Here is a 15746-nt window from a genome sequence, read left to right on the forward strand (position 1 = left end):
AATGCCAGGTTCACCCTTCATGCACTAACTTTGACCTAGAACCACTCGGGGAAGGTGGTGGTGTGAGGGTGAGTGAAACAAAAATACCCTGCACACTGTATATGACTGAATCAGTGGGAAACGATGAACTCTTCTGTTGTTTCTGTGATGCATAATAATAATAATAATAATAATAATAATAATAATAATAATTTTTATTTATACCCTGCCCTCCCCAGCCAAGGCCGGGCTCAGAGTGGCTTATAAGCAATAATAAAAACAAGTTAAATGATTACAACTTAAAAACAAAATTAAAAATACAACATTAAAATACTGAAACATCAAAATATTAAAATGTAGCCTCATCGCAGGAGGAGAAGGAAAAGAAAAAAGAAAGAGAGGGAGGGAATCAAATTGGCTCCAAGCCAAAGGCCAGGCGGAACAACTCTGTCTTACAGGCCCTGCGGAAAGAAATCAGATCCTGCAGGGCCCTGGTCTCATGAGGCAGAGCGTTCCACCAGGCCGGAGCCAGTGTTGAAAAGGCCCTGGCCCTGGTTGAAGCCAATCTGACTTCCTTAGGGCCCGGGACCACTAGGGTGTTGCTATTTATGGACCTTGAGGCTCTCCGTGGGGCATACTAGGAGAGGCGGTCCCGTAGGTACGAGGGTCCTAGGCCGTGAAGGGCTTTAAAGGTCAAAACCAGCACCTTAAATCTGACCCTGTACTCCACCGGGAGCCAGTGCAGCTGGAAAAGCACTGGGTGAATAACATTACTGTTCCTACCTCATTATTTGGATGTTTTATTTATTTATTTTTAAACACTTCTGAATTAGGTTACATACAGATGTACATAGCTTGATGGGAAGGTGTGCTGGGGAACTGCACTCACTTTTGGTCAGGGGAAGATGAGCTCACCTTGCAGCAGGGGGAAAAATACACTGGTCCTTGTACGTAGGTATATCAGTATGTACACACTCTGTAACTGTGCAAGCTATAATGGACAGCAATGGCAAATAAATAATTCTGCAGTGGGACAATGGTCTGGACAATGCTTTTTTGTATTTAATTTTGGCCACTGTGACACAGGGGTGAAAGTAGGCTTTATTTCACCTGGGTCAAAAACCCAGTTTGGCACCCCCATGTGCATTTGTGTACACACACACACACACACACACACACACACACACACACACTTGGAGCCTCAATGGCACCCCTCTGGAGGCTTCACCTGGGGCAAAAGAACCCACCTAGCCCTGCCCCTCCATAGTTATGGCTCTGCTGTAACATACCAGGAAACTCTATCAGCTACTTCAATCCTAACATAAAAAGAAAGATCAGTCTTGCTGGATTAAGTTTCCAACTGAGAGGTCTTTCACATGGTCAGTGGTGGAGCTTCAAGCTCAGGCAGGGGCGTGGCTGGCGCACGTACCGGGGGCATGGGCAGCAGCCGCCATGGCACCCCACCAGGATGCCATTTAGTTCTCTTTATTGCAGCAGTGCAGAAAAATACCATAGAGGCTTCCTCCCAAGCCAAATGCTAGAAAGTATTTCATGCTGAATCATCGACAATGTGCCTTCTCTTTAGTAGCAATATTCTGTGCACAAACATAGTTGACTATCGGTTTCCAAACATTCTGAATCTTGAACAGCACATTAGATGTTTGCTTTTCCAAATATTTGATTTATTTCTGCTACCACAAGCCAAGAACAGCACACACAGAATCCCTAGTGAAAGACTGATGCTTCTGTTTCAGAAATAATGGTCTGGTTTGGACCATCATTCCAGGCTTCATTAAATCATGGCCTTCCTTCACCCCTACCCCTGCTCCTGCCATGTGCAAGGTTTAGAACAAAGATCTTGCTCTCCTTTACATTGCATTTCCATCCTCTAACAATTTCCATCTGACCATTATCTTGTAGGGAACTGAGCGCCATTCTTGCTATTCTCTCTCCACATGTTGCACTAACCATTTTAGCAACATATAGCTCTGGATACTGCAGAACAAAAAAACTCGTTGGGTTGCCTTAAAAAAGCCCTGGGTGAAGCTTCCAGACTGCAGGGGTCAGCAAGGTTCACTGGCCAGGGGCCAGATCACTCCCACAGAGATCGTCCATGGGCGCAGTGCGGAAATCGCATCTGTTGCATGCCCAGACACCGAAAATCAGGCCTGGGGTAAAATTGTAAAAAAAGCTCAACAAGGGATTAAAGTTCACTTCATCAAATCTGGCCCTCTTTGAAAAAAGTTTGGGCACCCCTGCTTGGGACCTAAAATGACTAGAAATTTATCACTGAAATGAGTAATCAAACAAAAATAAAATTGGAAGGAATCGTGTTGAAGCTTAGGAGCAAATTTCCACGTCAGAACTCCTTGAAAGGGTTTGCACAGAACCAAGAAGGGGGTGATGTGTCAAAAATCCTCAAAGAGGGTCTTTTAATGGTCCTGTGACCAAATAAATCCAATTCAAAACCTGACCTCAGGTCAATCGCTGTTTGCATTTGTGAAGGGTATGATTGTTATGTCAAGTTAGCCATATTGATTTGTATGCTGTCGGTGGATTCTTGTTGTTGTCTTTTTGGGCTTTGTACATGATAACGGGAAGCCATACTGGGACGAAGGTGTCATCTTCTATTTGTCACTGTGTTAGTTTCAGTCTGTTGGTTAGCTTTTCCAGTAAGGTTGTTTCCCATATGATTTGGTACCACTGGTCCATGTTCACTCCTGACAGGTCTGGCTATGACGCTTCTGGCTGCTGCAAGTAGGTGGGTTATAAGCTCTTTATAATGTGAGTGGGCATTATCATCTTGGAAAATCTTCAAAAGCAGCAGTTCTGGGTGAGTTCTAATACCTGTTTGGTTATTTTGCATATTTCTTGTATGATTGATGTCCAGAAGAGTTGGATTTTGGGACATTCCATCACAGCCTCTCCAGGATTTTGATGAGTCAGGAAATATATGGAATATGATGACTAGTAAAAATAAACATGATCAATTTTCTCACAATAAACTGACCCTATGGGGAAATCCAACTTTAAAAATTGGGTGGGAAATGGTAGTGTGGAAAAATTGGATGGATGCCGGTATGTTATCTATAGATAAATTAATAGATGAGAACAATAATTTTTTTTTACATATGCTACCCTAAAATAAAAGTATCACTTAGAGGGAATGACACAGTGGCAGTTTTTACAATTACAACATTTGCTAACATCTGCATTTGGGCCTGAAGCTTTTAAAGCATCCAAGACAATGAAGATACCTGAACGTTTGACTGAATCCTTTGAGGCTTTTACTTTATATAGATATCTAGTATCTATTAATCAATTTGACATACAGACTTTTAGAAGTGAATGGAATAAATAATTAATAAGCCCCATCTTAGTTAATCAATGGGACCATGTTTTAGCCTCAGTTTCTAATGTGTCATTAGACCAGGCATAGGCAAACTCGGCCCTCCAGATGTTTTGAGACTACAACTCCCATCATCCCTAGCTAACAGGACCAGTGGTCAGGGATGATGGAAATTGTCGTCTCAAAACATATGGAGGGCCAAGTTTCCCTATGCCTGCGTTAGGCTATAATCTCCAACTTTTTGTTGTTGACTTTCTGTATGGTCTTAAAATACATTGAAACCCTAAAGCTTTTGCACAGAAAGGTGTAATGAGAGCCACAGTTGTAGAGCTGTTAAAATATAAATTGCATGCTCCCAGTGTAGCTGGAACCTCTGCAACTTTTGTGTGAGCACAGCTCTCTACTTGCAGGCTGGCTGGCAATTGGAGGAAACTCCCTTGTTTAGATCAGCACTCGGTGAAAGGAGAGGGAGATTGCAAAGGATGGTTAGATAAGGGCTTCTGTTTCTCTAAATACTAAAATAAAATATTGATTCAAACTTTAGAAAAGTCAGCACATCTATTAAGAATTAGTACATCTCTCACAATATTTTTATTCAAGCATAACAAAAGCAACAGTAAAGGGATTTTGAGATATAAGTCAATAATATTATCCCAATATTATAGATGCAAGGTTGAGGTATAGAGGCATTGATGGTGATATAAATATGATATCCTTATATAGTACATTTTTTAGCATTCAAGCCAATTCACATGTACAGTAATGCTTGCAGCAGCCCTACCTACTACTATTATTCTCATATTGCAGGGCAGGGGAATCTTGAAGCAGGGCCAAAAATAGGCTTTCTGTCACCCAGGTCAAAGACCCAGTTTGGCACACACCCCAGATGCATGTTTGTGTACACCCCCACCCCCACCCCCCTCAACACATTTATCTGTAAAGGGCATAAAAAGTAGGAAATATATTATTTGAATACAAAGGAATCCTAATAAGCATTTCGACTGTATGACCAAAGGGAAAATGAGCATCCCTTCCAAGAAAAGACTCCACAACATGAAAAAAGAGACAATGCATGTACTTTTGTAAGCCAAGAAAACCTTCATAAAATTACTTAATACTGGGACTCATTGCCCTATCCTTCATTTTAAACGATTGGCCAAGATCTTGCCTGCTTTTTCACCATTTTCCCAATATTTCTGCTTTGTACATGCAAGCATGAATTTTGTCTGCTGTGATAAAAGTATTATTTAATTCATATTTCTTTTTTTGTACAAAAACTTAAACAAATGTGAACATGCCTCCACTTTACTCTTTTCCTTAAAAAAGAACACGCAGGGCTCCTTTCTTTTGTACATGCTTAAGTCCCTAAGTAACCCACTCTTTCATTCTAATGAATAGGGATACATGAGGATGCTGGCCTAATTGTCTTGAAATGTTCTGGCAGAACATTCTCCACTTAAGATTCTAGTTTCTCAAAGAAAACAATCTAAAACCAGATGCACTTAGTATTTATTCATTATCAAAGAAGTCTTAGCAGTCCCTTTTTCCAAAGTCAGTTGTTTAATTTGTTTTTAGTTTGTATCAAGTGAACATTGGAAGAAGTCACTCCGCTTTTATTATTTAGCCATACAATTAGTGCCAGATTCACGTATAACTCACTGACTTCTTTTTATAAAAACAATAACAAAGCACACAAGACACAAGTCATATTCCTAGATGGGCCTTTAATGTGATTTAATCGCATTCACCCTTTGCTTGAGAACCACATTGCATTTTCAACAGGCACAAGGTGTGATGCCTCTTAGCGGATAAACACAGGTAGCACTTCACGTTTGCATGCAAAAAGGTCTCAAGAAAGACCTCATAAATTCTGGCATATAGGTCAAAAGCAAACCACCATTTGCTCAAAAACAGGAGGGAAGGGAGACAATCATGGCATGGATTGGAGGGAAGGCGGGGAAAGGTGAAAAAAAGAACCTGCTCATCTCACAGCAAGTTTAAGATCAGAAGCGAAATGGCTGTGGCAGAAAGAGATAAATGGGAAAGGAATGTTCCTGGTCCTGCCTACAATAAGCACATGGTCCCAGACACACTACTGTATCCCTGAGGGAATGAGCCCCTGCCCTCCCCACCCCCACCCCAAAATTCTCACCTCTGCCTTAAATCCTAGTCTGCTGATTTGCATACCTATATCTAAATCAGCTTAACTTGAGAATCCATCTTAACTTTACGTTCCAACCATACCACTTTGTAAGTAATAATCACAGATATGTATTGGCATTGCTTTTGGCACAAATATTATGTTTCAGTGCAAAGATGCAGAATTTGGAATTGTGTGGGGAGGGACATGCAATTACGCTGTTGAATAAATAACTGGTGTCATTTCATTTGTTGCAATTTGAGCCCACTTTAACTGAAATGTTTTTCTGGATGTTTTAATATTTATTGTGAAATTATCCACCATCTGGAAAGGGTTGTGGAATTCTGGAATGTGTCTCACAGGGAGCATTACTGCCACCACAGCAATTTTCATTCACTTTCTATTATTTGTTCAGATTGATCAACATTTCCCTTGTGCTTTGTATTATCAGATGTATTCTGGTAAATTTGTATGTTTCAACAACATAGAATTGTAGAGTTCATCTAGTCCAACCCCTGCAATGCGGGAATCTCAGCTAAAGCATCCATGACAGACGACCATCCAAGCTCTGCTTAAAAACCTCCAAGGAAGGAGAGTCCACAAACCCCAGAGGGTTGTTCCACTTTCAAACAACTCTTAAAGGTAAAGGTAAAGGTACCCCTGCCCGTACGGGCCAGTCTTGACAGACTTTGGGGTTGTGCGCCCATCTCACTTAAGAGGCCAGGGGCCAGTGCTGTCCAGAGACACTTCCGGGTCACGTGGCCAGCGTGACATCGCTGCTCTGGTGAGCCAGAGCCGCACACGGAAACGCCGTTTACCTTCCCGCTGGTAAGCGGTCCCTATTTATCTACTTGCACCTGGAGGTGCTTTCGAACTGCTAGGTTGGCAGGCGCTGGGACCGAGCAGCGGGAGCGCACCCCGCCGCAGGGATTCGAACCGCCGACCTTTCGATCGGCAAGTCCTAGGCGCTGAGGCTTTAACCCACAGCGCCACCTGCGTCCCCAACCAAACAACTCTTACTATCAACCTAATGCAGATTAGGTTGCAATTGTGTAGTCACTTACCTGGGAGTAAGGTAAAGGTAAAGGTACCCCTGCCCGTACGGGCCAGTCTTGACAGACTCTGGGGTTGTGCGCCCATCTCACTTAAGAGGCCAGGGCCAGCGCTGTCCGGAGACACTTCCGGGTCACGTGGCCAGCGTGACATCGCTGCTCTGGCGAGCCAGAGCCGCACACGGAAACGCCGTTTACCTTCCCGCTGGTAAGCGGTCCCTATTTATCTACTTGCACCCGGAGGTGCTTTCGAACTGCTAGGTTGGCAGGCGCTGGGACCGAGCAGCGGGAGCGCACCCCGCCGCAGGGATTCGAACCGCCGACCTTTCGATCGGCAAGCCCTAGGCGCTGAGGCATTAACCCACAGCGCCACCTGCGTCCCTTACCTGGGAGTAAATCCCACTAAACTGTAATAAATGAATTACATATCCCTAAATATGCTACAAGTAAAGATATGAAATTATGAGAGCCATAAGAACAAAAAAAAAAAAAAGAAAAGAAAAGAAAAGAAAAGAGTTACTCTGTTCTCAGCATCCTTGGACTTCACAAGCTAGTTCAAGCTTCTTAGTCACAATACAGAACCCACACTATCATTCAACGACACCTTACAGATGCCAGACAATTTGTTTCATGATTTCAAAATCTCTCCTGTGGTAAGATTGGCAGAGAGGCGACTCTTGATAGTTCTATCACCCTTGGAAGCTTGGAGTGGTGGCCTGGGAAAGGGCATTCTACCCCTAGTCTGTGGAATTCCATCTTCAAAGAGGTGGATGTGGCATAGGGTTGCCATATTTCAAAAAGCAAAAAAGACGACACATTTGCAGGCGAGTTGAGGTGGGGGGGAAGAGAAAGAGAAAGAGTAACAGTGGGCACTGCCATGTTCAGTCTCCTCTGCACTCTGTCACCTCCACCAGTATTGCCCAGCTCAGGCTGGCAGTGGCTGCGGTATGTGGCGATATCTCAGCACTCCCACCCACCAGCCAAGTCAACACCGGGCGGTGCTTGCCACCCACATGAGCCTGGGAGCTCCCCACATGTCAATGGGCAGCCACCGCTGGAAGAGCCGCCCACACCCCAGAGGATGCGGGGTGGGCACCAGCTACAGACCGCACCACTCGGGGCAGCCAAGAGTGGCACACACACCCTTCTGCCTGCCCTGCCTTCTAGGCTCTGGCACTCGCCCGCCTGTGTGCCCAGCTTCCTGCGTTGGTGGTCTGGGCTGGGAGGAGCTCTACACGTGGCAGCCACTGCCACCCCAAGCCTACCCTGCCTGATGGCTCTCCTCCAATGGCTTTCCTCCTTCCAGTGACTGCTCTGCACACTCTCCTGCAGCCAAAGCAGCCACTCCACACAATGCTTCTGCTTCCAGGGCACAGGAAGTGCCACATTCCACCCCTCAACAACCCACCCCCTAAAAAACCCCAGACATTTCCTGAAAAAGGTAAAAAATTGCCATATTGACCCCCCAAAAGAGGACATGTCCAGGAAAACCCGGACATGTGGCAACTTAATTGTATTGCTTTTTTGTCATATGCCAAAGATGCACTTCTTTCCTGAAGTCACATGTATATTTGCATTGTGTTAGCGAGCACAAAGACTATGGAAAAGACTGGGGAGAGAAGAGATGCCATATGCTAGATTCTTTGGCCAAGGTTTAAAACTAAGAGCATAAGAGGTGGGAAAGTACATTCAATGAACTGTTATTTTGGGAATTTCAACTGCTGTATTTTCTGTGTTATTGACACCAATGAAGAGTTTTGTACCTTATTATGCTCAGATGAGTATGGAATTTGTAAAGTATCCATAGCTCTGATCATAGTTTGCATAGCGGAAAATATGTTTTGATAAATCAATTTTGTGAAGCCTTTCCGGTCTTCTTCCGTATAGCCTGATCCGTGAATAATCCTCATCTGCTTAATAAATGTACTCTTTCCGCTTTCTCCTGTACCTGCAAGAAAGCACAAGAAGAAAGCATATCTTTCAAATTAAACACAACAAAGCACAGAGAGCACCAGCTTCACAGCAGCAGAAAAGAAGAATCAACAAATTCTCTTGATGTATCAAAATCAAGTTATGCACACAATGATCTGTGTAAGCGTGATATTTCTAAATAAATTAAGTGAGCCCTAAAAGTAGTTAATAAAACACCCATATAGACAATATTAAACAAAATAATAAAATATGAATATGCATATATGTCACCATAAACCTTGATTAAACACAATACCAATAAAATTTCCTGATTGACACCCAAAAGCCTGGAGAAACAGGCATGACTTTAAAAGCCTTCTAGACATTCCTATGCCCTGCTTGCTGTGCATCTTGAGGAAGAAGATTCCTTAGGAAAGGCCCATTTAGAGAAAGCTCCACTTACAGAGCAGGCCCCTAAGAGTGCTGCTGCTCCCCTCACAGACATGTCTCCTGACATAAGAGAAAGGGAGGTGGTTTTTGCCAGTACCCCCTCCTGCTGCAGCCCCCTCCCCAAAAAAATCTGTCCAAGAGGATTAGCAGACCCTCTACAACAGTATGGAATATGGCATAGAGTGCTGCAAATGGAAATGAAAATCCCTGCAGATTCAATGAAGATCCCTCCCCAATGAGAAACCAAACTTCAGGCAGCTTTTTTTTTTTTTTTTTTAGTCATTCAGTCTGTTTTGTTGTTGTTGTTTAGTCGTGTCTGACTCTTCGTGACCCCATTGACCAGAGCACGCCAGGCCCTCCTGTCTTCCACTGCCTCCCGCAGTTTGGTCAGACTCATGTCTGTAGCTTCGAGAACACTGTCCCACCATCTCGTCCTCTGTCGTCCCCTTCTCCTTGTGCCCTCCATCTTTCCCAACATCAGGGTCTTTTCCAGGGAGTCTTCTCTTCTCATGAGGTGGCCAGAGTCTTGGAGCCTCAGCTTCAGGATCTGTCCTTCCAGTGAGCACTCAGGGCTGATTTCATTAAGAATGGAAAGGTTTGATCTTGCAGTTCATGGGACTCTCAAGAGTCTCCTCCAGCACCATAATTCAAAAGCATCAATTCTTCGGCAGCTTTACTAATACATTATTATGCCCATACACACCAAAGAGTGGTAGTACACAGTGTTAATGCCTAATTTACTTGGATCGGCATGAGTGCAATCATATGCATTGCTTCCTGGGATCAAGCTCCGCTGAATCCAGCTGTGCTTACTTCTGACTGAATCATTTCAACTTGCAAGACACTAGTTTAACTTAACAGATCTTCAGCCAGCTGAAATGTTAAGCTCTTATTTAGAAATGCAAATATTCTTCCCAAAGAATTACCACAATTTAAAGCTAGTATAAAGTAGGAACCTCCTCAAAGAAAGGAATGTAGTATTCAACCTTTGCTTTGTTATTATTTTCTGATTTATTCTATGCTAATCTGTCAAAAACCAAACTTGAAGGCCTTAATATCACCTCATTTACTTGCCAATGCATAGAAAGCTTGCCAATTACCTTGGTGTTCCAGCAGCTGATGTCATCATTCCTGCCCTGAAAAACAACATGAAGTGGTGGTCCCACTCTCTAAGAGCCCCCTTATTCTGAAGTGGAGGGTGGACGCAGTGGCGGAGTAAGCCGATCAGGTGCCTGGGGCAGTGTGTGTGCCCTGCACCCAGGGGAGGAATCAGCTGCCTGTGGGGGTGGAGCAAACCGGGGCAGGACGCTCCGCAGGGCCTACGAGGAGTCTGCCTGCCTTCTCCCACTCAGCCGCCCTACAGCTGAGGCTTGGGTTGAGGGAGTGGGCAGACCGTTTGGGCAGCGCAAAGCCTGCGGGCGCCCAAGGACTCCCAGGAGAGTCGTGTGGCTTGGGCGCACTGCAGGCCCCGTGGTGAGTGCCACCCGGCATTTTGTCATCCCCCCCAGTGGTGACACTCAGGGCAGCCCACCCCCATCGCATCCCTCTTCCTCCACCCCTGGGTGGAACCAAGGTAGAAAGCCATTTCAGCAGCCCCCTGCCCCACAGCAGCTATGGAACACTCTCCCTAGAGAGGCTTATCTTCTAAGCACCAGGCATCCTACCAGTTTTTTATGATACGTTTTAAACAGTGGTACAGTGGTACCTTGGAATGTGAACGGGATCCATTCAGGAGCCCCGTTTGCATCCTGAATAGAACGTAAGACGTGACTGTCTGCGCGTGTGGGCGTGTCGCAATTCGCCGCTTCTGTGCATGCACGTGACATCATTTTGACCGTCTGTGCATGCGCGAGCGGCGAAACCCAGAAGTAATGCGCTCCGTTACTTCTGAGTCGCCACGGAGTGCAATCTGAAAATACTTATCCTGAAGTGTATTTATCCCGAGGTATGACTGTACTTATATTAATTATCTCAGTCACTGTGGTTATGATTCTTGTCTTTTGCCCCATGGTTTTTATTGATTTTGGCACTGTTCTGGAATTGTTATACTTGACTGATTTGTTTGATTATGTTTTATAACTGTTTTTATTTCTTTGAACTGCATGTCCCCCCAAAAAACTCTATTATGGGGTGACTCAGAAGTACAATAAATAAATAAAACCATTCTACCTCTTCATTGCCTTAAGGCCTGAATGGCAGAACACCTGCAGACTAGCCCAGCTTCATTCTCTGGCTGGAAAAGACATTTGCCTGGGATTCTGCATTACCACCACCAGTCAGGGCAGACAGAGCTGACCTGGGTGGACCAATGATCTCACTTGGGACAAGGCAACTTCATGGAACCATAATGCACCAATGCATCTTTCATTCAATCAACAAAGCTCCCCAAAGTCCTATAATTCTCATTGTAGTTCTCATTATTATAATAATGACATTTTTTAGTATAGTGCCTATGGTTCTACAAACAGTAGACTTCGTTCTTTCCACAAGAGTCTTCTAAGAAAGTAGACGACCAGTTGAGGGCAGAAAAAATTATAAACGACAGATTAGATGTTCAAGAGTAATGCAGCCAGAGGACACCAGTGTTTCATCTGCCCCCAATTAATTGGAAGTGTGTCTGTCAAAGAACCAGAAATGGGTACAGATAGAAAGTGCCCACACAAGTCCATCAGCTCACGCTCATGCCTCACATGGAACAAGAAAAGGTGGGCAGCCCATTTTTAAAAAGTAGTGTTGATGGCGTGGCAAAATTGGAACTCAAGACTGGCTCCTAGGCCTTCACCATTGATGTCTCTGCTAGATCACCCCTCGTTTAAACATGCAGCTCCACCCTTACATCTAAATAATTAATTTAACTGATTTTATATGTACTGCTTTTTGTATTTTTACTGTTGCTACAATAACTGCTTTTGTTTCTGATGTTTTTAATCTGTTTTATATTTGTTGTTGTTTTTTTCATTCTCTTTTGTAGGCTATCTTGAAAATCTAAATTAATAACATTTATTTTTAAAAGAAAGAAGGGGAAATGCCAGAAATGCCCGCTCTCACTCTGGCAGTCATGTTATTGCATAAATTTTTGAAGGAAAAATAAAAGACGCTTGTCAGTATCACTACTGACATATTAATCAAACTATTTAGCATTTACCACATGCCACCACTAGAGGTCATAAAATACCTTAATGCAGAAGTAAAAAGGTAAAAAGGACCCCGGCCCTGACCATTAAGTCCAGTCGTGAACTACTCTGGGACTGCGGCGCCCATCTCGCTTTACCGGCCTAGGGAGCCAAGAAATACTGAAAAGTAAAAGATTCATATATGCCATAGCTGTCAACTCTCAGATTTGAAAATAAGGGATCAGAAGCCTCACCTGTCCCGGGGACAGTCTACAGGATATCTAACAATCCGGGGATAGCAGCGGGAAGCGGTGGGAAACGGCGCTGGAATAGGGGAATTTCCAGCCAAAAAAGGGAAGGTTGGCAGCTATGATATATGTTTTATATCTGCAGAAACATGCATCTCTGTGTGGTCTATAAACTGTTTCAAAATTCAATAATAAAGTGAAATGTCATCTAGAAATCTGTTGTTGAACAAACTTTAAAAGATTCACTATACTTAGTTATATGCTTACCTTACAAAGTGTTTTAAAATATATATAATTTAATTCTCCTCTTTCTCATCTCCCCTTAAGACTGCTTAGCAAGTTTTTCCTTGTTAATCCAGAAATTTGACCAATTCAGCTTCTAATGGGACTTACTGTTCCATTGCTCAGCAGCATCAGAGAGGCTCCTTGAAGCTGAAGGCCAGCCCTTGCTGAGGTAGCAAAATGTGTCTGGCAGTAGCATTTTAGACTGGGCTGCAGGTAACATATCTCATTATTTTTGCCCCCTCTCTTGCTCTATATAAAAACTATAGAATACCATGGACAAGACAAAGCTACAACCCTTCTCTGCATCTCACTTTCAAGTGAACAGAATTATGTGAACCACCACCTGCAAACTAAAACAAAACATATCCCAAATTCAAGTTTACCACCTCACAGAGAGCTAGATTTCAGTGATAACTGATTACAGCCCTGAGCTCATTTTGGCACTTGAACTCATGTGGAAAAAGAACAAAGCTTTTATATATGCTGTGTTCATGTAAATAGTTTTAAGAAAGTGTGTTACTGTGATCTGACCAAAGTGATAAAACTTTGCTAGAGGCAGTCTCATCATTGCACCAACCTGCAGTTATCTTAACAAATATGCCAAGTACAGAGAACTCGCACTTTCCTGGGTGTGCCAGTTCTAATAGGAATATAGAACGCTGCCTGATACTATTGGTCCATCTAGCCCAGAATACTGACTTGTCGTGCCTCTCTGGGCTTTCAGATAGAAGTCTTTCCCAGTCCTACATACAGTACTAGGGATTCAACCTGAAACCTTTTGCATGCAGCTGCTGTGCTCTAGCACTGAGCCAAGACAGCTTACCACATTTGGCCCTTCCCAGAACTTTCACTACAGGTTGCCCTAAAGATGATTACTTCCTACTGCAGTTCCTTTAGGCACCAGGGCAAATTATCCCTCAATCATTCTGCTTTTCTAATAAAACACACAATCTGAAAGAAAGGCTTTGCTCCCCCATACCATGACCTCAAGCAGAATTTGCAATCTGCATATGCCAGAGGTTTTCAGCCTTCTTGAGCCCATGGCTTCCTTGACCAACTACATTCTTTCTGGGGTGGGGAAATGCCCTTCGAGCCTCAGAAGCCCAGTCATGTCACCCCTTGCCTGCAGAGCCAGCAGCCCCTCATCCCTTTTCCTTGTGGAGTGTTCCCTCAGGCTCCTCTCCCCTTGTGAGCCAACCCCCCACTCCACACTGAGGAGCCTCCAGCCTTAGTAGCCCAATGGAAACTGGCCAAAGGTGAATGTGAGGCCAGCACCTTACTCACCTTGGGAGGCTGCAGTGGAGGCAGCAGGAGCCGCTGGGCCTGCATGGCGGAAAGGCTCCCTTTTGGCACCGGGCACTCGGCTCCCACACAGGCATTGCACACAGCAGGCACAAGAAAGGCCTGCCTGCCCGGCCTCCCACTAGGGGCCATCCATTCTCACAGCCAGGGCTGGTTTACTGGCTGGCTGGCTGGGTTCCCTCACCCACTTGCTTTCTTACACCAAGGTTGCCTCTGCTCCTGCCAACCAGCACCCCATGGCCAGCCCCAGAGACATCATTCGCCTGCAGAGCTTGTTGCCAGGGCCGCTGCAACAAATAGCCGTGCAAGCCTTTGGGAGGCAGAGATGTGAAAGGGCATCAGAGGAGGAGGGAAGAGGGAGAGCCCAGTGCTGCTCACGACACCCCTGACCATCATTCAAGGCACCCCAGGGCACCAAAGCACACTGGTTGAATACCACTGGCATATGCAATGTAAATCCTAAGAGTGGTGGCTCCATGCAGGCTTTGAAGCCCCACGATTTTCCTCTAACATCAAGCAGGCATGATTATCTCCAAAAGCAACAATAAAGGCCCTTTGCTTTTCCATTGATTGGGGTTCATCATCTACAATGAAGCAAGGTTTACTTTCACTGCACATTTTGATGCAGTACTGTTTTACTGCCTTTTAATGAACAGAAGGGCTGGGCGATAGCAGCTTTTCACATCATGGTGGATCGCCAGCCAAACATCACTGTTTGGCAATATACCGTGATGTTGAAAAAACAAGATGCATCGGCCTCTGCCCACAAGACACCAGGTGAAACTACCCCAGCTCTCACTTGAGAGCTGAGGCGGTTTCATCCAGGCTTGCAGGCTGCAACAATGCAGCTAGTTTGCACCGCTCAGTTGGGGGGAGGGGAGGTTCCCCCCCCCAGCTGAGACAGCCCCGGTGCTCTCACTATTCACACATAAGTGGGCGGAGCATCAGGGCTCCTTTAACTGCTCACTGCAGAGAGCAGCAACCCCCCCCCCTCAGCTGAGCAGTTTCACAGAGCCCCCACCCTGCCGCCAGCTTGTGGGAGCCAGTGCTGGGCTAGGGGCTCCTTTAATTGCTTGGCTGAGGCAGAGGCAGCTGCACACTCCTCAGCCGAGCAGTTTAAAGATGAAGAGGGAGGAACAAGCTGTATCAGCACCTCAACGACACAGCTTGTTTCTCCCTCTCCGCTGTACAAGGGCAGAGTGGGATGGTGGTTTCACCAGCGATGTGAAACCGCCGCTGCTCCCGAGTCCCAGCTGGAGGAGGGAACTCCTGCATTTACAGCACATTACTTTCTGTAAAGCGTTCCAGGAACTGTGGCTTGTCCCTTATGGAGCTACAATTCCCAGCATCCTTTACCTTTCTTAGCTTTTTATTACTATTAATTTCTAAGTGAGCCTGATAAGAGTTCACAGCTTCCTCCCTGAGCAGTCTATGTGAAAAAAGTGCACACACATTATTCTGTGAGAACTCCTTTCAGAGAGCCAATTAGGAACAGGGAAGCAGGGCTCTCCACAGTCTGCCAGTGTTCACATCTGCAGGGCTTCACTGAAGAAGAGAAGAAGAAGAGTTTGGATTTGATATCCCGCCTTTCACTCCCCTTCAGGAGTCTCAAAGCGGCTAACATTCTCCTTTCCCTTCCTCCCCCACAACAAACACTCTGTGAGGTGAGTGGGGCTGAGAGACTTCAGAGGAGTGTGACTGGCCCAAGGTCACCCAGCAGTTGCATGTGGAGGAGCGGAGACGCGAACCCGGTTCCCCAGATTACGAGATTACCGCTCTTAACCACTACACCACACTGGCTCTCCAACTGCTACATGGAAGCTGTACAGATGGATTTCTCCCCTCCATCAAAGAAATAAAGGGTTTTAAAAACAAACCACAGGACCTATATTTTTGACTGTACATGTTCTGCGGGAA

General features: G+C 45.0%; 1 protein-coding gene across 1 annotated transcript in view; it reads right to left on the bottom strand.

The window, feature by feature from the left end:
• The window catches only part of LOC307227039 (guanine nucleotide-binding protein subunit alpha-14-like), a 36427-nt gene that overhangs the window by 7007 nt on the left and 13674 nt on the right, over nucleotides 1-15746 (bottom strand). The window contains exon 2 of the mRNA XM_079996141.1: nucleotides 8284-8468. Coding sequence (XP_079852267.1) covers nucleotides 8284-8468 — 185 coding nt within the window. The remainder of the gene's footprint in view (nucleotides 1-8283; nucleotides 8469-15746) is intronic.

The sequence above is a fragment of the Podarcis cretensis genome (genome assembly GCF_951804945.1).
Source record: "Podarcis cretensis genome assembly, chromosome: 11".
Taxonomy (NCBI): domain Eukaryota; kingdom Metazoa; phylum Chordata; class Lepidosauria; order Squamata; family Lacertidae; genus Podarcis; species Podarcis cretensis.